The sequence below is a fragment of the Perognathus longimembris genome, chromosome 2 (genome assembly GCF_023159225.1).
Source record: "Perognathus longimembris pacificus isolate PPM17 chromosome 2, ASM2315922v1, whole genome shotgun sequence".
NCBI classification, from domain to species: Eukaryota; Metazoa; Chordata; class Mammalia; order Rodentia; family Heteromyidae; genus Perognathus; species Perognathus longimembris.
Window position 1 is genome coordinate 60,488,879 of NC_063162.1, and position 22,357 is coordinate 60,511,235.

General features: G+C 45.9%; 1 protein-coding gene across 1 annotated transcript in view; it reads right to left on the reverse strand.

Annotated features, from left to right (window-relative positions):
* Positions 1-516: 516 nt before the first annotated feature.
* Positions 517-22,357, reverse strand: part of Drgx (dorsal root ganglia homeobox) — a 31,074-nt gene continuing 9,233 nt past the window's right edge. The window contains exons 4-6 of the mRNA XM_048336943.1: positions 21,083-21,261; positions 20,865-20,977; positions 517-782 (exon numbers count right to left, since the gene is read on the reverse strand). Coding sequence (XP_048192900.1) covers positions 517-782; positions 20,865-20,977; positions 21,083-21,261 — 558 coding nt within the window. The remainder of the gene's footprint in view (positions 783-20,864; positions 20,978-21,082; positions 21,262-22,357) is intronic.

A 22,357-nucleotide genomic window follows, 5' to 3' on the forward strand; every position in this document is an offset into this window, starting at 1 on the left:
TACCCTCAACAAGATTAAAGTCTTGGCCAACAAGAGTTGGTTGAGAGTCCACCAGGTCTGTGGTTCCTAAGCAATGTAACATGTTCAGTCTCATCTCCTATCATGAGATTTCAGCCCTGAATGTCTCTCTGGGATGACACACACCACAGTACCTGGAGGTGACAAGACTTTGAAAGGTGACCCAGGAGGGGACAGGAACCACAATCTGCCTCTCTCCAGACTTCTAGGCCTGGATGGAAAAAAACCCGGAGCCTCACCAGAGAATGAGCTCCAGCGTCCCCCAGTACCACTGAGACATGACACCAAAGAGAGCCAGGACAACACAGCCCACAAGGAGGACTCCAGAGGGGACTGTCCAGGTGCCAAGGGAGCTGCGGGCATGGCGTTCCCATCCTGCGTCCATGAGGAGGCCCAAGCAGCAAGCGTCTCCTTGCTGTGGCGAGTTTGCAGGACTGAGGCTGACTGGGAAAAGCAGGGGCGTGGGAGAGGGCACACCAGGCCAGGTACTCTCGACTCTCAAGCACTCTTCTCTCCCTCGCTCTGTTCCTTGGTGGGAGGGGTCTTGTCTTGGCTGCCATCCGGGGGTGCTGACTTGGTGGCCGGGCTGGGGCTGCTGCTGGTGGACGGCAGGAGGTTGGCCGACTGGAGGACTGCTTCCGAGTGCTCCCGGGCTTTCATGCGCAGGGCTGCCACACTGGCTGTGCGGTTACTCTGGCAGCCATAGGTGGGAAGGAAGGAGAGGCCCATGGGGTCTGGGACACAGCAAGAGCACAGTGGACCTCCTGAAAAAAGGAGGGGAAACAGACTTCATCACAGACCACGCCTTATCTCTGAGGGTTTGGTGAAAGCAAAGGACTGGGGCCCAAAGGAAGAAGACTGATTCTTTTAGGCTCCAGACACCAAAGGGAAAGCAGCCTGTGCTGAGGCTCCCAGAACTGCACAGCTCACACAGCTGGTTCAGAGTTCTGAGCATTACCAGGGCATGCAGGGGATGCAGTGATTGGTGGCTCCACCATCAATCAGCCACAAGGTCTTTGATCAAGAGCTTGGCTTCTCAATGTTTAAAATGAGAGTTGGGTACTGGTAGATCACACCTGTAATCCTAGCTACTCAAGAGACCAAAATGTGAGGATCGCAGTTCGAGGTTAGCCCATGCAGAAAAGTCTATGAGATTCTTATCTCCAATAAACCAGAAAAAAAGAAAGTAGAGCTTTGGCTCAAGTGGTAGAGTACCAGCCTTGAGCCAAAAAAGCACAGACAGTGCCCAGACCCTGAGTGCAAGCCCTAGGACTAGCACAAGAGAGATAGAAAGGGACAAAGAGACAGAGGGAGACAGACAGAGGGAACACTGACATCATAAGATTACTATATGGACCCAATGAAGTAATTCCACTCCACTAGACTTTGTGCTAAGAGATCGTGCAAGAATTTACTGTGGAACTCTGTAGAGATATTTTAAATGCCAAATGCCATGCAAGCTTCTTGCTCTGAGCTGTTCATGACTTAAATGTGAGACTGATTACTTTGAAGGGCATTATATCTTTGTGAAGTGAAATTTTCCAAATATCACCCAAAATTCCATGTGCAGTATAAAATAAGATTGGAGAAGTCTGGTACCACCCTAACATTAGAAACACAGAATGTTCTAAATGTGTCCCTGGGTTTGTGCATCAGACACACAACCCATTAAAAAGAAATGTTAGGAGCCAGGCACCAGTGGTTCAAACTTGTAATCCTAGCTATGAAGAAGACTGAGAATCTCAGTCCAAAGCTAGCCTGGTCAGGAACGCCTGGGAGACTCCTATCTCCAATTATCCACCAAAAATAAAGCTGGAAGTGGAGGTTTGGCTTGAGTGGTAGAGTACCAGCATTGTCCTAAGGAAAAAAGCCAAGTGAGTTCAATCCTCAGTTCTGGCACAGAGAATGAGAGAGAGAGAGAGAGAGAGAGAGAGAGAGAGAGAGAGAGAGAGAGAGAGAGAGAGAGAGAGGGAGGGAGAGGAGGAGGAGGAGGAGGAGGAGGAGGAGGAGGAGGAGGAGGAGGAGGAGGAAGAAAAAGAAGAAGAAGAAGAAGAAGAAGAAGAAGAAGAAGAAGAAGAAGAAGAAGAAGAAGAAGAAAAAGAAGAAGAAGAAGAAGAAGAAGAAGAAGAAGAAGAAGAAGAAGAAGAAGAAGAAGAAGAAGAAGAAGAAGAAGAAGAAGAAGAAGAAGAAGAAGAAGAAGAACCCGCCTCAGGAGGCTGATATACAGAAGATGGCAGTTTGGGGCCAGCCAAGCAGAACAGTCTTCAAGACTTCATTTCCAAAATAAACAGCAAAAAGGTGAGCTGGGGTGTGAGGTGAGGCTTGAGTGTTAAGAGTATCAGCTGAGTGAGCAACCTAAGCAAAACTGAGGCCTCAAGTTCAAACCCAGTTCCAACAACAACAACAAAAAAAAAGACTTTTCAGATGACCGAAAAGTTGCTGGAATGTAGATTCTTTCTGTCTTGTCTGGCTCTAACCATTTCATGAACTGTCTGTCAGTACTTCTTATAGCGCCAGGGGCAGGACAAGGGCTTGAGAGTCTCTGAAACAATTGTTATATAAGCACTTAGTCCAAGTCCAATCCTAGGTGTATTCTTCTTACCCATTTATTACTTCTTGGCTAGAGATACTGGCAGACACTGGCATATCTAAAGAGGATCTGAATCTAGGATGGAGGGCTAGATCAAAATAGGACTCCTAACCAGGTGCTGGTGGCTCATGCCTGAAATCCAAGCTACTTAGGAGGCTAAGATCTGAGGATCGTGGTTCAAACCCAGCCAGACAGGAAAGTCTATGAGACTCTTATCTCCAATTAACCACCAAAAAGCCAGAAGTGGAGCTGTGGCTCAAGTGGTTGAGTGCTAGCCTTGAGCACAAAAGCTCAGAGACAGTATCCAGGCCTTGAGTTCAAGTCCCAGAACCTATATACCTAGAAAATAAATAAGTAAATAAATGAGTAAGCAAGTAAGTGGGTAAATAAGTAAGTGATTACAGAATAAGAGACAGAAAGGGGAACTGGTAGATAAAAAATGGCAGATATAACATGTGGCCAATAACATGTGTCCATCAGGGCCACTCTTGTTCCCATGGTGCCTCATGTTCTTGCTCTAATGTTTCTTTCTGCTCACATGATTCTTCTTCCCATAATGCCCTGGGTTCTTGGCAACCAATGGAAAGAGGCAGGGTAGCCATGCAGGAGTCACTAGACAAGCAGTACACAGCCGGGGGAGGAGATGTGGGAGGAGCACCATGCTATAGTAACCACCCTCCCAAAGGATGCCTTTGGACTTTGGGCCCCTCTCCAGATGGAGCACTTCACTATTTACTTTCACAGCTTTCCTTTCATTTTCAAATAAATGTACTCAGTTTACCTTAAACACTTTCCTGCCTTTTAATTCTTTAATGAGAAGATAAAATGAACCTTTGGAGAGCTGGTTCCCTGAGCCAGTGTGGCTGGCTGGCATCTAGCCTGGTGTGCACTGGGTCAGCTCCCCAGTGGTGAATGTTCCATGGCTCCCAACGGTTTCATACAGACATGGCCTCATACCAACACACTCATCATGGATAGGTACTTTGGGGAAGTGGCAGATCTTGCCAGATCAGGAGGTATAGCTGATAGAGTATCAGCCTTGAGCAAAAAAGCTAAATAAGAACACAAAACCCTGAGTTCAAGCTGCAGTACCAGCAGGTACACACACACACACACACACACACACACACACACACACACACACACACGCACATACGCACTTATGCACATGCACACAGAGACACACACATACACATTTTAAAGGAATCTGATAACTCAGAACCAAGCTGTGGCAGGAAAGAGTATCTGAGTGTGTGGCCTGGTGCACAACTCACTCCCAACTCTAGTCAGATGGAGAAACTGAAGACCAGAAGCCAAGGATGCTGGAAAACACTGCAGTTAAGATCCATGAGTGCCAGGGAGCAACATTCTGCTTTTAAAAGAAGGGATGCCATGCCAAGGGATAACACAAACCTCAAAGGACATGCTAAGTGAAATAGGCCACAATATGACTCCACTCAGTATCCAGAAGAGAAAACTTTACAGAGAGAAGTCAAATGGTAAGCTCAGAGCTGGGATGAGTTAGGCTTGGGGAGCTGTCGAGTTTCAGTTTTACAAAACGAAAATAGTGTTCTGGAGTGGGTCACAGTGTGTATCCCCAGGAGACTGGCTACTGGGAGTCCCTGTGGGTACCAGTATCCAAGGATGGTTAAATTGCTTAGAACATCATGGCAGAGCATATGAGCTGAACCTGCAACATTCTCTCCTATTCCCCAAATCATGCTGAGATGGTATGTAATGCATCAAATGACACACGTACTAAACAAACATTTCTACTACTATATAGATTAGGGAATCATGACAAGAAAAGCAGTCTGTACATTTGAGGCACAGATGCTTTTTTCTCCAATTGTTTTCTATCAGTTGACTGAATCTAAGAAATGAAATATACCTATATAGAGGGCTGGCAGTATACTTAAGATTATTAAAATATACACTTAAAAGAGATTAAGGTGGTAAAAACATGTTGTGTATCTTACCACAGCATAAAATAAATTTTTTTGTGCCTACTTCACCTTTAGCATGCTTAAAAACTTCATCTCACAAACTCTACTTTATGAGACAGTGTTGGATTACTCATAGAACTCTGAATATTAATAGAAAGAAATATGGAATGACTGAGTGATGTGTCCTCTTGGCATTAAAAAGTCCAAAACTAAGCGAAACCACTCTAAGTCCAAGACCCTCCATCTTTCAAAGTTTCTACTTCCTCTATTTAATATACTTTGGATAATGTCTACAAAATATCCAATACCAAATCTTGTTATTTCCCTAACTCCACACAAGCAAAGGAGACACATTTCACAACTTACTCCAGTGCCAATGAGGAACCCAAATGGTACTAGCGGGCACTGGAGTCCCCCTGACACCAACTGACCTGCAAGTCCAAGAAGTTGCCACCATCTGTAGCCATGCTGGGAAGCAACACTGACTTTCACAGCTGCATTTGCTCCTTGTCAAAACCTTCCATCTAATCAGAATGCCAAGAGAATTATGGGGAGCAAGCCAAATATACATCCCAAACTCCAACTTTTAGGTATTAGATTTCTAGACTTAGAACTCCAGAAAAAGAATAAATAGCAGGAGTAGGTGGTGATGGTGAATGTTTGCTTGTCTCTCTTTTTGTCTTCAGTCAAGAGTATATAATCATGGGCCAAAAATTAAGTTAGCTACAAAGGAAGTTGACTCAAATATGTTATACAGCAATAAAAAGCCTAGTGATTTAGTCATCCACTATAAAGTCACCCATAGGGAATATACCACATCTATGACAAAATTATAGTTAACCTACCCTACTCATCCTTAGTTTTATAAATATAAATATATGTGTGTATATATATATATCACCCACTTTCCAAAAAGCAAATGATGCCCAATAGCAAGGCAAAAGTTAACTCACTTAATTTTTTTTTTTTTTTTTTGGCCAGTCCTGGGCCTTGGACTCAGGGCCTGAGCACTGTCCCTGGCTTCTTCCCGCTCAAGGCTAGCACTCTGCCACTTGAGCCACAGCGCCCCTTCTGGCCGTTTTCTGTATATGTGGTGCTGGGGAATCGAACCTAGGGCCTCGTGTATCCGAGGCAGGCACTCTTGCCACTAGGCTATATCCCCAGCCCAGCTCACTTAATTTAAGTTATAAACTGAAAATGCTCAATTTGTTGAAAGGCAGCCTTGTCTTTAGGGGAAGTTGAGGAGCACTGTGGGAAAATAGGAGTCAAGCCTCTGCAGCATAGCCCTGCACAACCTGAGCATCTGTGCTTTTTTCCCTCCATGGTGATCTCCTTGACAGCATATGCCCACAGATATTAAAGGCTTACTGTTTTGTGGGGGGATAGTTGGTGCCATGAAAAGAACACTAACAAAATATTCATTTCCTATTTCCCACTTCCTTTATCATACATGTACATTGAATGCTTTTGCTGTATTCAGCTTCAAAAGGCAGGAGAAGGAACATCAAGCCAGCACAGTCCCATGTTGGCAGATGTGTGAATGTGTGTATAACATACATACTCAGACTAAAGATTTCTGTTTCCCCTGAATTCTCCTATAGACATTCTAACCCCAAGGTGATGGTAATGTAGAAGCAGGGAATCAGGAAGGCAATCAGAATATGAAGGCAGAGGCCTTGTGGATTAACCCCTTGTAAAAGAGACACCAGAAGGTGGTCTTGTCTCTTGCACACAAGGAAGCTCCCTGACAAACAAAGCTGAGCCCTCCCCAGACACCAAATCTGCCAGACCCTGGAATACTAAATTTTAAGAACCGTGAGAAAAAAGATGGCTTGCTTATAGGCTATTCCATGTGGGATATTTTGTTATAGCAGCCCAAACAGACTAAGAATATGGTTAACCACAGACAGACAGATATAGATGATAGATATAGATAGACAGACAGATAGATAGATAGATAGATAGATAGATAGATAGATAGATAGATAGATATTATCTCTATCTATATCATTACCACATGGAGATACAGTTGTTCCTCCATGTCCATGATTTGGTTCCAGGACTTCTAGGACCAAATGCATGGATGGTCAATCTTGTTATGTAAAATGATATCCTCCCACATACCTTAGGTCATCTCTAGAGTTTTTTCTAATACCTAGTACAATGTAAATCGTTTTTTTTGTTTGTTTGTTTGTTTGTTTTTTGCACCAGTCCTGGGCCTTGGACTCAGGGCCTGAGCACTGTCCCTGGCTTCTTCCCGCTCAAGGCTAGCACTCTGCCACTTGAGCCACAGCGCCGCTTCTGGCTGTTTTCCGTATATGTGGTGCTGGGGAATCGAACCTAGGGCCTCGTGTATCCGAGGCAGGCACTCTTGCCACTAGGCCATATCCCCAGCCCCAATGTAAATCGTTTTTGTGTTATCATATCTAGGAACTACCAAGAAGAAAATAACTCTGTTCAGTACAGATGAAATAGTTTCCAAACAATTTTGATTTGTGTTTAGTTGAATCTATGGAATCAGAACCTATGGTTATGGGCGGGGGGGAGGGGCAATTCTATACACAAAGTATATGAGCATATACAATCCATATGCCATATGATTTGTGGTGCACAGACATAAGTAAGCTCTTACATATATAGTTTTTAAAGAAATATTTTAAATGTATCAAATTAAATTTTTATTTAAAATTTTCTCATTTATTAGCAAGTTCTGAAATAAATGTTCATTGGAGATACATATGTTTACAAATAGCTTGGTATAAAAAAGCAAATTAGCTAAAAATACTGAACTACAGGGGTTGGTTGTAGGTGTTAAGATTATGAATGACTTGTTTTTCTTGGCATTTTATGTTTTTTTTCTACATTTTCCTAAGCTGACCAGGTCCTTCCTGTGGTCTATGATTTCCTGTGTTCTGTGGGAGGGATGGGACGGGACAGGAGATCTGAAGGCACAGCTAAGGAATGGAACCAGTGTTGGGAGGGCAGATACCCAGAGGCACACGACCTCAGCACTGATGCAAACACAGAGCTGAAGATGGCACATGGCTGTCATCAGCAGCACTCTGTCCTCCTCCCACTCTGTGGGAGTCAGCGGGAGTGCACCCCTTCACCTGCGAGCCAGCCCAACCTCAGCCTGGGATGCCCCTGAAATGCCAGGATGATTCCATTCCTTTGACCCAGACAACTCCTGCCATCACCAAAGACGATGCAAGAGCCATCTGGCCCTGAAATGTGGCCTGAGAATTGTTTTGTTTGGAAAACATACTACCTCCCGGACACTAAATTAAAACACACAATTAGATTTCCATTAAGTTACAGCAAATTCTGCTGAATTGATCTAATCAGCTTCCATCCCTATATGACATCATGCTTTAAAGGCTTAGCTTGAACATAAATACTTAATGTAATAAATACAGTCTGAAATATTTGATCTCCTTGGCAGTTTAATTGATCTACTGCAGAGACTGACAGGAAAAATTAAGTTAGCTCTGTCTCGTCTCTGCCAATAGCACATTTTCATCATAAAGATCCATGAGAGCTGATGTGGGAGGCAGGCAGAGTTCTGCCACTCTGTTTGCTTGTTGACCATCCAGGCTCAATGTAAGAGGTGAACAAGAAAATGAATGCATGGATTTATGAGGCACTTCAAAAGGAAAACTGTAGCCCTTTTTCTTTCATAATCAAATACATAAATGCATGTTCTAGCCAGGCACTGGTGGCTTGTAGCTATAACCCTAGCTGTTCAGGAGGCTGAGATGTGAGGATCATGGTTCAAAGCCAGATGGGGCAAGAAAATCCATGAGACCCTTATCTCCAATTAACCACCAAAAAATGGAAGTGGATCTGTGGATCAAAGTGATAGAGCACTAGCCTTGAGTAATAAAGCTCAAGGACAGTACCCAGCCCTGAGTTCAAGCCCCATGACCAACAAAAAAGAAAAAGAAATAAGAAAGAAAGGAGGGAGGGAGGGAAGGAGGGAGGGAGGGAAAGAGGGAGGGAAAGAGGGAGGGAAAGAGGGAGGAAGGGAGGAAGGGAGGGAAGAAAGAAAGCTGCATGTTCTGTGAGTCACAATGTCATTTCTTTAGAGTTTATGAGGTGAGTTTAAGTGGGACTGTTAGAAGATGCCCACAATATTTAAGCTTTTTTTTTAAGCTACTGTGACTAAGTATGCTCATGATAACCAAATGTGCTACAAGGGCAAATTCAAACCTGGACATACTGTGTTTTTCCGTGGACCCCTATGAAGTGTTTGGCTCAGGCCCTGATCTATGGCTGTTTTGCTTTTTTTACCCCACTCCCACATTCCTGATCCCAGAACTAAACTGTTCCATTCTGGCCCAAAGTAAATGTTCAGTGACTATTTGAGGGAGAGGGGGAAAGAAATCTGTCCTTCCTAACCAAATTGGCATATTTTAGTGTATCAGTTTCCCGTGAATAGAAAAGCTGTAATCATAACAAAGTTACTCAAGCTGATTAACGCCAAAATTAGCAGATTATTACATTATATTTTACAGATTCTTTTGATGACAACAACTCTAACCCATGCCTTAATTATTCCAACTCAACTACTGCATGCCAGTCCTCTATCTTGACATTCCTTCATGTACTCTGCAAACGCTCACTAACCACTCTAAGCAGAGCTGTGTGCGGTGAGAGTCCCAGGGCCACTTCGAGTGCTCCATTTCACCCTGAATGTCTTTGCAAGGTCAGGCAGAGCCAGTGGGCGCCAGCACAGGCTGCTTTTTCCTTAGCCTCCTGCTGCCTCTGGCACTGGCTCGAAGCCTTCTGCTCAGCTCTGTGCACTCTGGGGTCCCATTGATCAACAGGAAGTGCAAATCCATCAGCACCCATAGGAAATGACTTCCGGAAAATGAGCTGCAGGGTTTTGTTTTAAGCCAGAGGATGACAGCAGGTGCCTTTCAAAGGACTGGAATCAATACAGGGAGTTAGGAGGAGCCCACCTGGGTCCTTAGCTGCCCTGCCTCTGCCGGTCCTGCTCCGTGACCTTGGGCAGCCCCATCGCTCTGATAGGCCTGTTTCCTCCATTGAAGCCTGGAGAGATGTTTGTCAAGGTTCCTTACAAATAGTAAATGAAGAACTTTCCACTCCTTGAGAGTCCTCCTACAGCTCATGCTTTAAGAGACATGGCCTCCAGACAGTGGCTGGGAGTTGGTGGAGCTTCAGGAGGTGAGATCTCATGGAAGGAAGTTAAGTCTGAGGGCTCATGTTCTGGAAGATTCTATTAGGACACTGACTTCTACTTTTCTCTCTCTCTTTGCTTCTCAACTACAAGGTAAAAAGATGCCTCTACCCAGGCTCCCACCATAATACAGCTGTAGGCCCAAAGCAATGGAGCCAAGCCACCATGAACCGAAACTTCAGAAACCCCAACATCGAAACAAACATTTTCTCTTTTCAAATCGAATAGCTTGGGTATTCTGTCACAGGATCTGAGAGCTGACTAATGCAGCTGCTGTCTCCCAGTCACCTTCGCTGCAAGACAGGACCATGTCTTGTCCCCTAGAGTCCCTGCTCCACATACATCTGGTGCTCAGAAAACAAGCTAGAGCTTTGCAAGACTGTAGTTCCTTTCTGGGGCACCATGTCACAGATCTAAAATGCCAAAATACCAAAATACCACAGATCTTAGTCACTACGTGGTAAACAAGAGCCCCCCTTTCATCTACAAGCAAATGCTTGTAAGGTACAGAGTCCTCAGTTGCAGACATCCAAACTGAAACACATCCTCCCAGCCTTACCACCTTGACCCTAGCAACAACTGCCAGCACACCTACACAGAACCACTGCACATGGCCATTGTGACATTCATCTCAGAGTGGATGAGCCAAGGGGCAAAGGTGACCCAATGACAAGAGGATGAGCCATGCCAGTCTTATGCCTTGCATGTGCCTTCTGGCATCCCCTGAGCTTCTTTCAAGCCTTCCTCACCCAGTGAGGATGGGGTTCCTCCCTCCTCTGCATGCCTCGTGTGGGTATGCTCTTATTTGTCTCTGGGAGGTTGTGACTGTTCTGTCCCAGAATTCCCAGTTGACCTGACCGCCTCTCTCTCCTCAGCTCAGCCCCCAGGCTTCTAACTTCTTAGGGTTGGGATGTGCCCAACCTATTGTCTGGTACTCACTGCTGGTGCAGTGTGTTGGGCACTCATTGGCAGCTGGACACAGAGGTTTCTGGAAACCACCAGGTGGTCAGCAGTGCAAATATAGGCCAGGGGCAGTATCCCTGGACTCTTATAAGGAGCCCCTATCCAATGCCCAGGACAGCATATTTATCGCTCCTTCTTCACCCCAAACTGCATTATCTTCCCTTCTGCCCAGACTCTGAAAAAGGAAGAGATAAGAGATTGGAAAGACCTAGAGATGAGTAAGATAAGGCCAGTACCCTTATATGCATAATCCAAGTTGGGATAAGGTAGGTTGAAAACAAATTTTCAACACATGTCACCAGTCTTTTATTCCAGTACTGGGACTTGAATTAGGGCCTCATACTCTGGCTTGGTTTTTTTACTCAAGACTTATATTGCTCTACCATGAGACTTTTTGGCTTGGGCTGGCTTCCAGCTGTGGTCATCATATCTCAGCTAAGTTGCTAAGATTACAGGCCTGAGCAACCAGCAACAGGTATTAGTGTATTCTTGATATCTATGGCAGCTTGTGTACAAAGTCCCAGCTCCAGTGACCCACAGCTCCCAGTACTAAGGCCCTGGCAGTCCCCTCTACTCAAGTATTAGCTGGCTCTGGCATCAACTTAAACTTTTTTTTGGTCTGTCATGTGGCATGAACTCAGGGCCTGGGTGCCCTGAGCTCTTTTTCTCAAGGCTAGCACTCTACTACTTTGAGCCACAGCTCCATTTTCAGTTAATTGGAGATAAGAGTCTCATGGCCTTTCCTGCTCTGGCTGGCTTTGAACCATGATCCTCAGATCTCAGCCTCCTGAGTAGCTAGGATTACAGGTGTGAGCCACCAGTACCCAACCATGGCATCTGCTTTAATCACTAGAATTCATCAGAATGACAGTCTGCCTATTCCAGGTGTGATAGAAAGGCTTGGGACCCATCCTCCAACCAATCCTACACCAGTTGGCTGTAGGAAAATTCCCACGGAGAAATTGAAAGAAGTTTTTGACTCCCAACTCCCATCTGGCTGCATCCTTCTGGAAGACCCAAGCAAAATCAGCAGAAGAACTGTCTAACAGAGCCCAGTGCTCAGGACCAGGAGAAAGTAAGCATTGATGGTTTACTGCATGATCAGCCTCTTGTGTGCACAGGTTCCCATTCTGGACATAACCAGCCAGAGAAGAAATATATACAACAAAAATCACATCTGTGCAAAATATACACAGACTTAAAAAAAAAGATTTCCTAAACAAAAAGTATAACAATTACTTATCTAGCATTTACATTGTATCAGGTATTATAAGTCACCTAGAGAGGGCAGGAAGGAGAAGGTGTGTAGGTCCTATGCAAATTTATTCTAAGGATTTGAGCACCTATAGACTTCATTGCCTGTGGAAGCTACTAGAATCCCCTGGATCCCAAAGGACAACTGTACTGATATTTACAGCAATCACAGTTCAACAAAATCTAGTCTGGAGATTACAAGAAAAGAAAAATCACTCAGCAATTTCATGATCATAAATGCCAAAACCCTAAAGAAAAAATTAGCAAACCAAATCCAGCAATCTATTAAAAAGATAATATGTCACTTTTAATTTGGGCTTATTTCAGGAATGTGCAGTTGGTTTAACATTGAAGAAATCAATCAAAATAATTCATCATCTTAATATATTGAAAAAGAAATATCATGCAATCATCTCCACAGTGGCAGGAAAAGCACTTGGTGAAATTCAACATGCGTTTATCTTTATGACTTTTTAAAATAATAAAACTAGGACAAGAAGAAAATCTGCCCACTTGATAAGGTAAAGACACTCAGAGCATCTCCAGGGGATCAAGACTAGAGTGAGGACAGGTGGCATCAGTGGCATGTGCTGAAGACAGTGTGTCCCATGAAATGCCCACGGCAGCAATGACAAAATGGCCATCAACTAGAGAGACAGAGAATAGATTTGTGGTTTCTCAGAGCTGGGAAGCTTCAGGGAAATGACTGTCCACCCCCGAGTAGCAGACAATGAAAAGGTTCTAAAACTGACGCAATGATAAATGATAACTATACAACTCATCAAACAAATTGAAAAATCATTGACTCCAAGCTGGGCACATGCCTCACCCTTGTGATGCTAACTGCTCAGGAAACTAAGATTTGAGGATTGTAGTTCAAAAGCAGCCCAGGCAGAAAAGTCCATGAGACTTTAATCTCCAATTAGCCACCACAAAAGCAGACATGGAGGTACGGCTAAAGTAGTAGAACATCAGTCTTGAACAAAAAAGATGAGGAACAGTGCTCAGACCCAGAGTTGAAGCCCAGTATTGGCAGAGAAAAATAAATAGATAATCATTGAATTCTGTACCTTAATGGACAAACTTAGCAATTTGAGAGTATGTTAATAAAACATTTCTTAAAAATAGGATAAAACAAGGATATCTGTTTTCATCACATCTAAGATTACTTGAGAAGCAGAAAGAGGAAGATGACTTGAGCTGAGGAATTGAAGGTCAGTTTGGGCAATACCAGCAATGACTTCAAAATCCGAATTAAATAAATAAGTAAACATATATATGCATATATACATATATGTGTGTATATATATTCATAGCTATTTGGGATTATACATTATATACATAATGTATATACATATGAATATGTGTATTATATACATATGAATATGTGTATATGTATACATTTATATACACTTACATATGTGTAAATATACATATCATACATGTGTATGTATGTGTGTATATATACATATATATATAATGTATATATATACACACATATACTCCCAAGCAGCAAGGATTACAGCCAAGGTACTTGGCTCAGAATGCTTACCTCTGTGGGAAAGTCATCTTACCATACAAGCCAGCAGAGTAGTCTCTCTTTCTGCCATGTAAGGACATGGAAAGTGGCCACTGGAAGAAGAGATCCTTCACCAAGAATCAAATGAGTCACCAACTTGATCTCCGTCTCCCTGACCTCCCTAACACCATCAGGTTAGACTGAGCTCCTGCACTGGGCCTAACAGGCCACATCAATATGGAGTCATTGTTTTGAGGTTTCATGCTACCAAGACCAAACTAAGTAGTTTTTTTACCTTGCAAGTAATCAGAAGAAAAAAAGAGATGATTGTCCAGTCCACAAACAGGCCAGTGTTAACCCACATGCCCACAAAGATACAGGACCAACAGGAGCCTGGTCTCAAAGTAGCCATGGTGGGCAGGGCCCTAGACTCCTGAGAAGCTTAGAGTGTGCTGGCAAGGATGTTCTTTTCTAAATTCACAAAACAAAGGACAAAGTAATTGAAGATGAAGGGAGGGAATGCTTTTGTGGGTTCTGAGGATGAAGTGGTCACTTCTGATCCTAAGCTTAGCCTTTATGGACAAAGGTTTTATGACAGTCATAAAGCATGTTACTGTGCTGGGTACCAGTGGCTTGTGCCTATAATCCTAACTATTCAGCTGGCTGAGTTCTGAGAATGGTGATTCAAAGCTAGCCTGTGCAGGAAAGTCTGTGATACTCTTATCTCCACTACACTACTATGTGGTTCACATAGTAGGGTGCTAGCTTTGAGTAAAAGGTCAGGGACAGCACACCAGCTCTGAGTTCAAGCCTCAGAATGGCACCAAAAAAGGGGGGAAAAAAAGCTTCTGTGACCTCTTGGTGGGCAGCTGTTATTAACATCCAGCTCTGAGAATCACAGGTTAGTGCCTCCTCCACTGCCTGCAGCTCAACCCCCATCCACACCCACCCAGCCTGCAGCCAGCACTTCCCCCAGAACAAGCCCTGGAACAAACTCCCTGGCCACGAATAACCTGTTCTGCATTAATGAGTTGTTATCACAATGTTGGCCATGAAGACAGTGCAGGAAAATTCTTAGGGTTGCTTCTCTGGATATCCACCCTGGTGCAGACCCTCACTGCACAGGCCAGGGCCCGCTGCTTTCTTATCTGAGGTTCTCCACAGAACATTCACTCACAAAATATGCTACTGTGATGCGGTGCATGCCTGCAATCCTAGCTACTCTAGAGGCTGAGAAGTGAGGATCCAGACTCAAAGCCAGCCTGGGCGGAAAAGTGTGAGACTTTCATCTCCAATTAACCAGCAAAAAGCCAGAAGTGGAGGTGTAGCTCAATTGGTATGAGCCAAAAAGCACAAGTCCCTGAGTTCAAGCCCCAATACTAGCACAAATACTGACAACAACAATAATAATAATAAACAAAAATTAATAACTCCTGCTACTGTCAGCCCTGCCAGCCTGCTTAGCCAGGGCAACACCTCTCCATCAATCCCAGATGCAAAAAACATCCTGTGAGCTGGGTAGTAGTGGCTCAGGCCTGTAATCCCAGCTACTTAGGAGCCTGAAATCTGAGAATCACAGTTCAAAGTCAGCCCAGGTAGGAAAGTTTGCAAGACTCTTATCTCCAATTAGCCACCAGAACACTAGAAGTGGAGCTGTGGCTTGGCTGGTAGCATACTAACCTTGAGCAAAAGAGCTCAGGAACTGTTCCCCAGCCCTGACTTCAAGCCCCACAACTGACAATAACAACAACTAAAGTAGAGAAAAAGGAAGGGAGGAAGGAAGGAAGGAAGGAAGGAAGGAAGGAAGGAAGGAAGGAAGGAAGGAAGGAAGGAAGGAAGGAAGATGATTCTATGAGAGCCCCCAAGCAGCCATGCTGCAAAGCACAGAAGACGAAACTTACAATTGAAAAAAAAATATGAATCATGAGACTTACAGAAAAGGATGAATTTCCAAAGCAATAAAGCCCAGAGAAAAGGGAAAAGTCTGAGAGTAGCTGGCATTTCCCTGGGCTCTTAGAAGGTAATGGGACTCAAGCTCCCGCACAAGAGTGCTGTTGAGGACTCTGATTAACAGTAATGTAATAGTACTAAAAAAAGGTGCCATCCATATGCAAGGGCCTCAAATGTCCTCACTCATGCACTTCTTGGTCTGTGTCTTATAATGACAGCCCAGCAGGATCAAGCTGCCCATTTGTCAGATGAGCAAATAGAGGCACAGAGTATCAGTAATGGTATAGCTGGAAAATGGACAAACGGGTTCACCGAGATAGGCCCCTACACAGCCCTTGGCTTGGGACCCCGTGCTAGCCAGCTGCTTGCTAGTTAAAGGAGGGATGTGCCTGCTGTTCAATGACCTGGCTCTGTCCCTAGTGAGAAGTTTTCTGGCCTGAGGTAGCCAGCTGCCTCACTCCCAGCTGGGGGCAGTCCAATGCTCGCCTCGCACGTGCTTCTCATGACTGCCCAATGACAAGGGACTGCACAGATGGGCCTCTTGTCAACCCAAGGTGGCCACTGCCCACTTTCCACTTACTCCCTACCTTCCATTACCTGAGCCCTGCAACTAGCAGTCATGGATAAGTCCCTTAGCTATGCCTCTTAATACACAGATATAAACAAGCCTTCCTGCATTCTCCAACACTGAGCTTCTTGCACAAGCACCCCCAAAACTCCAGCCCCAAGATGCCTCTTGGCCACCCTGACGAAGTCCAGAAACCTGACTGGCACAGAGCAGTAGCCTCAGCACAGAAAGATGGCAACATGGAAAAAGGAAGGGTGGAAACTGTCTCTGATCTGAACAACCACAGTCTCACAGACTTTTGTACCTGGGCTGACTTTGAACTGTGATTTTCAGATCTCAGGCTCCTAAGTAGCTGGGATTATGGCCTGAGCCACTACTACCTAGCTCACAGGATGTTTTTTGCATCTGGGACTGCTGGAGAGGTACCCTGGCTAAGCAGGCTGGCAGAGCCAACAGTAGCAGGAGTTATTAATTTTTGCTTATTATTATTATTGTCATTATTTGTGCTAGTATTGGGGCTTGAACCTCTCTCTCTCTCTCTCTCTCTCTCTCTCTCTCTCTCTCTCTCTCTCTCTTTCTCTCCCTCTGTTTTGTTGTTGGCTATGGGGCTTGAACTCAAGGCCTGCACACTGTCCCTGCTTCTTTTTGCTCAAGGCTAGCACTCTACCCCATGAGCCACAGAGCCACTTTTAGTCTTTTCTATATATGTGGTATTGAGGAATCGAACCTAGGGCTTCACGTATACGAGGCAAGCACTCTTGCCACTGGGCCATATTCCCAGCCCCCTGAGCTCTTTTTGCTCAAGGCTAGCACTCTACCACTTTGAGCCAAAGAACCACTTCTGGTTTTGTAGTAGCTAATTGAAGATAAGAGTCTTGGGGACTTTCTTACCCAGGCTGGCTTTGAACCATGATCCTCAGATCCTCTTGAGTAGCTAGATTACAGGCATGAGCCATGGGCACCTGGCTTATAAAACATCTTTTAAGAACATCAGAACTTTAAGATTCTCAACACACTCAACAAGCCCCAAGCCACCTACAAATGCTCTTGATGCTTATAAGACAGGGGCTTCACACCCATCAAAACAATGCCAAGGGCTGACATTGCCCAAAAAGAAATGTACTCATTACCTGTCTTACATACTTGTAATCCCCCCTACATCACCTTTATAATAACAATAGAACAAATTTTAAATGCCTAGAACCAAAGACATGTACTCACCCACCCCCAGCTTTGTCCTGAGGTTTCCAGCAGGGCACCACGTGGGCACTCCAATGGGACTGCTCCATGTGCTTTGCGGAAGGATAGATGTGCCCTGTGGGACTGGGAGCCCTACATTTGTCCCCTCCTCCATTAGGGGTCTGGTGCAGCACATGCAGTCTTGGCTGAGATCTTGCACCTAGAATCTTGTCCAGGGCTGGGACAGAACCCGCTGTGTGATACCAGGAGGACCATAGGCCTTCGGTCTGGGAGATAAGATTAGCTCAGATTCATTTTTTTAGTCTGATCTGGAGAGGGAGTTGGGGTCTCTGAGCTGGGAGGGGTCACAAGAGTTCCCTCCACATGAGTCCTGTCTCCAGTGTTCCTGCCTGAGTCCAGATCCCTCCCAAGACAGACTCAGAAGTGAAGTAGGTGTCAAGGCCCCTTTGTGTTTCCCTTTCCAGCAGGTGCTCACCCAGAGGAAGGGCTCAGTGAGTAGTGACTGCCAGAAAGGGCTCCCTAGGAGGCCGAGAACAGCATGCTGCCTGCCTCAGCAGGGAGATCTGGTCTACTCACATTCCTGCCCCAAGACTCAACTTCTCACCAGTGAAAATAATCTAGTGCAGTACTCCTCCCAGCCAGCCGAGGCAGTCCTCGCCCCTGGTTGGCCAGCAACCCCAGAAGCACAGCTAGGACTGCCCAGCTGCTTTGCCCAGAATCTGAAGGTATAGGGAAGGTGTAGCAAGCTAGATTATAGCTCAGAGCTCTGGGGAGGAGGAGGGGATGATTGGGCTGCATCCCAGAAAATGAGGCCCACTCCTCTCCAGATGGGGCATTCACTTTATTTCTGCAGCTTGAGGAAACATGAGAGGAGAATTCAATGTGGGCCTGCAAAGAGTCAGGAAATTGCTCTGACATCGTAGCATTGAACAAACTTCTCCCCAGACAATTAAACATTGTAGGGGTGGGAACATGGGCAGAAGCAAACCTGCGGCAACTTTTCTACGTCCTGGGGCAGAGTTTCTAAAAGGAGCTCCTAGACAGCAGAGTCCACCTGGATTGGAGGGGGTTGATCTGAGCAGCCAAGTCAGACACTGCTCAACGGATTTCAGGCTTAGAACAACATCTGACTTCCAGAAAAGCCCCCACATGGAGGGCTTCTAGAATGTATCTAGAATGCCAAGGTGCCCAGCCCACATTAGCTATGGGAGCCAGCTCAGCTCCACTCATAGCCGCCTGACAGCCGCCCTTCCTCACAGGATGTTGCGTCACCTTGAGTGGGACTAACCTACGAGCATTCCTGGTAGAGTTCAGAGGGAGTTTTCAGTAGCTGCTCATTTCCCTGCGTTTCCAACATTTCCATGTTTCCAACATGGCTTAGCTTGCTGGAGAGGTGGAAAACACCAAGTGTTCAGAGGGGTGGATGAAAGGAAGCCAGAGGGAAAGAGTGAGGCTAGAGGCGGGGCCGTGAGGCTAGGGGCGGGGCCACAGAGGGAGAGTGAGGCCAGAGGGTGGGGCCATAGGGAGAGATTGAGGGTAGGGGCAGGGCCACAGAGGGAGAGTGAGGATGTACATATATCTGTAGTATTGGAGATTGAACTCAAGGCTTATCCTCTTCCTTGGCTTTCTTATTCAAGGCTGGTTGGTGCACTCCACTTCTGCCTTTTTGCTGGTTAATTGAAGATTAGTGTCTCATGGTCTTTTCTGCCCAAGCTGGCTTCAAACCTAAATCCTTAGACCTCAGCCTCCCCAGTAGCTAGGATTAAAGGTGTACACCACAGAGCTGTCAACTCCAGGGTTGTTTTTTTACTTGAAAACTACAAATTGAGCATCTCTAATGTCAAGCAGCCCATTGTCTTGTGGCTGCTGGAATTCTACATGGCCTCAGCAGCACCCAGCACAGCCAGTGCACCCAGCACACCCGGAACACCCAGCACAGCCAGCACACCCAGCACACCCAGCACACCTGGCACACCCAGCGCACCCAGCACAGCCAGCACACACAGCACACCCAGCACACACATCACACACAGTGCACACAGCACAGCCACCACACACAGCACATCCAGCACACCCAGCACAGCCAGTGCACAGAGCATAGCCAGTGCACCCAGCACAGCCAGCACACCCAGCTCACCCAGCACACCCAGCGCACCCAGTGCACCCAGCACACCCAGCGCACCCAGTGCACCCAGTGCACCCAGCACAGCCAGTACACACAGCACACCCAGCACACACATCACACACAGTGCACACAGCACAGCCACCACACCCAGCACACCTAGCACACCCAGCACAGCCAGCGCAGACTGAAGCAGTTGCCTGGATCTCTCAGAAGCAGCTCCAGGCCTGGGAGTTGCACCTCTTACAGTAGGAAGTCCAGAGCCAGGATTGGCCATTAGCGCCTTGATGGACTCCCTCTCTCTGACTAGAGCCCTGCCCTACTCCTGGCTGGTAAGGCTGCACTGCCTGCTTACTGGATCTGCAGGTATAGAGCCAGGCATTGAGAGACACTAGCTCAGACCCTTATATCTAAGGATGGTGTCCAAAAACTCTCAAGAGAGTGATTCTCTATGCTTCTGACAAAACACCCCTAGCCATTTTCATTCTTCCTGTAAGAAAGCCACTTTCTTCCTGAGAAGAAAGCAAAAGTCTTAGGAAGCCATGAATCCTAACCCTTCAGATCTCTGCCATCTGGAGTTCCCAGGAAAGTCAAGTATCACATATAGATAGACAGGCCCTGTGAAACCAAGATGATCCCACACCCTCCAGAATTCCCTACAAGCTGCACACCAATGCCTTAACTGTGAAAGAGAGGCAGGAATGATGGAGTGTGAGCATTTGAAACAACCAGCTCTAGGACAAGTACTGGGCTGCATGAGGTGCTTAATGAGGTGCTCGCCTACATCCTCAAGTTAGGGGGAAAGCAAACATGACAAGTGCCTTGCAGGAACTGACAGGAGTCTGCTGAGCCACCCCGGGAAACATGAGCAGAGGATGGTCCATCAAGATATCGTTCAAAAATAATGTTGAGCGAGACAAGCCTAGAACACAGAAAACAAAGGGGCATGATCTCCCTGATATATGACTGTTAACAAAGGGAGATGGAGAGACAGTTGAGACCAAGTCTGTGAATACTATATATGTTCTTGATACATTGTATATTGTATATATGTCTACCTGACCTAGAGAAGGGATAGAAAAACAGGACGTAAGATATCACAAGAAATGTACACACTGTTTGGGGCTGGGGATATGGCCTAGTGGCAAGAGAGCTTGCCTCGTATACATGAGGCCCTGGGTTCGATTCCCCAGCACCACATATACAGAAAACGGCCAGAAGTGGCGCTGTGGCTCAAGTGGTAGAGTGCTAGCCTTGAGCAAAAGGAAGCCAGGGACAGTGCTCAGGCCCTGAGTTCAAGGCCCAGGACTGGCCAAAAAAAAAAACAAAAAAACAAAGAAATGTACACACTGCCCTACTATATAACTGTACCCTTTTTGTACAACACCTTGTAAAAAAATTTGTGTTCAATTAATAAACAAAAATAAATAAATCAATAAAAATAAAAGTAAGATTTAAAGAAAAAAAAAAGATATCGTTCAAGACCATCTCCACCCTCCCCAGGAGCCACACCGCTTGCCCAAGGGAGACTTACCTTTCAGAGAGGCCACATGTGACAAGGCCTGGGCATAGGTAGCCGTGTTCAGGAGTGTCCCGGGCAAACAGGAGGGAAAGAAAGGACCTGCAGGACCCACTGTTCGCCCAAGGCTGGCAAAGACAGAAAATTCCATTGAGTTCCTTTTGTGTCTACTGAGCTGCCCAAGACCGCTACCCCGACCTCCACCCCAGGCCAGGAGCCCAGCTGGCCCTCACCTCTGCTGGGCCTCCAGTGCCTCCTTCTTGCCCCGGGCCTGGTCCCCAGGGGGTGGAGAGTTGATGTTCCTCACTGGGGGTGGTGTCACCTCTGCCATGGGCTCCTTGGCTCCTGGCTCCTGGTCAGAGGCCCCTCTCTCTGTTTTTCTCCACTTGGCTCTTCGATTCTGGAACCAAACCTGAGTACCAATGGGACACATGCATGCAAGGAAGGTAGAACTTAGACAAGAGGAGGAAACCAGAACATAGCTTTCCAGATGTTGTGCTGGTGCTCATGGCTGACTTCATATTGTGTTCCTCAGAATCAGAGCTTCAGACTGTGGATAGATCAAATCGATCCACATTTATGACAGGCCTCTCTCTTGAACACTAGAGAATTACAAGTACCCATGCATTACTCACAGGAAGGGTAAAACTGCTGCCTGTGAAAGATCTCAGCATGGAAATTACACGTGAGTGTACTTATTTGATGTGAAATGTTTTCCTACCCTGGATCATTGTCAACACAACTTAGAAAACACCACCCCCATCCAGGCACTGGAAGCTCACGCGTGTAATCCTAGCTACTCAGAAGGCTGTGATCTGAGGATCTCAGTTCAAAGCCAGCATGGGCAGGAAAGTCCGTGAGACTCATCTCCAATTAACCACCAGAAAACTGAAAGTGGCACTGTAGTTCAAGTGGTAGAGCAATAGCCTTGAACACCAAGAGGCTCAGTCAGGGACAGCACCCAGGCCCAGAGTTCAAGCCCCACAACTGACAAAAAAAAAAAAAGATAAAAGTTACCCTAATCAAATTTAGTATGTTTGGAAGTGTTGGAAGTGGTGCTGTGGCTCAAGTGGTAGAGCTTTGACCACAATGAGGCTCAGTGACAGTGCCTGGACCCCAAGTTCAGGCCCCACAACAAGAGGAAAAGAAGGAAAGAGAAAGAACACACCACCCTCAGGCTTTTCCTACACTGTCCTCTTCCAGCAGGTTCATGGCCATGCACTAGCCTTGAAGCATCAGAGTCCATGTCACAAGTTCATGACTAGCAGCCCAGAGTAATCAGGAGAAACCCCAAGTCTGGAGCCAGCCATGACTTGGAATTCTGAGCCCCAGTGAACCTGGCCTCAAGCCTACCCCAACTCCATGGGGTGAGCAGTTCTACCATCCCCATTTTATAGACAAGGAAATGAAGCGCAGCCACTCCCTGGGATCAGCCAGGTGGTCAGTGATGGTTCACAATCTCAATCTCAGAAATCCTGCCACCCACAACACCCCAAACACAATGTCAG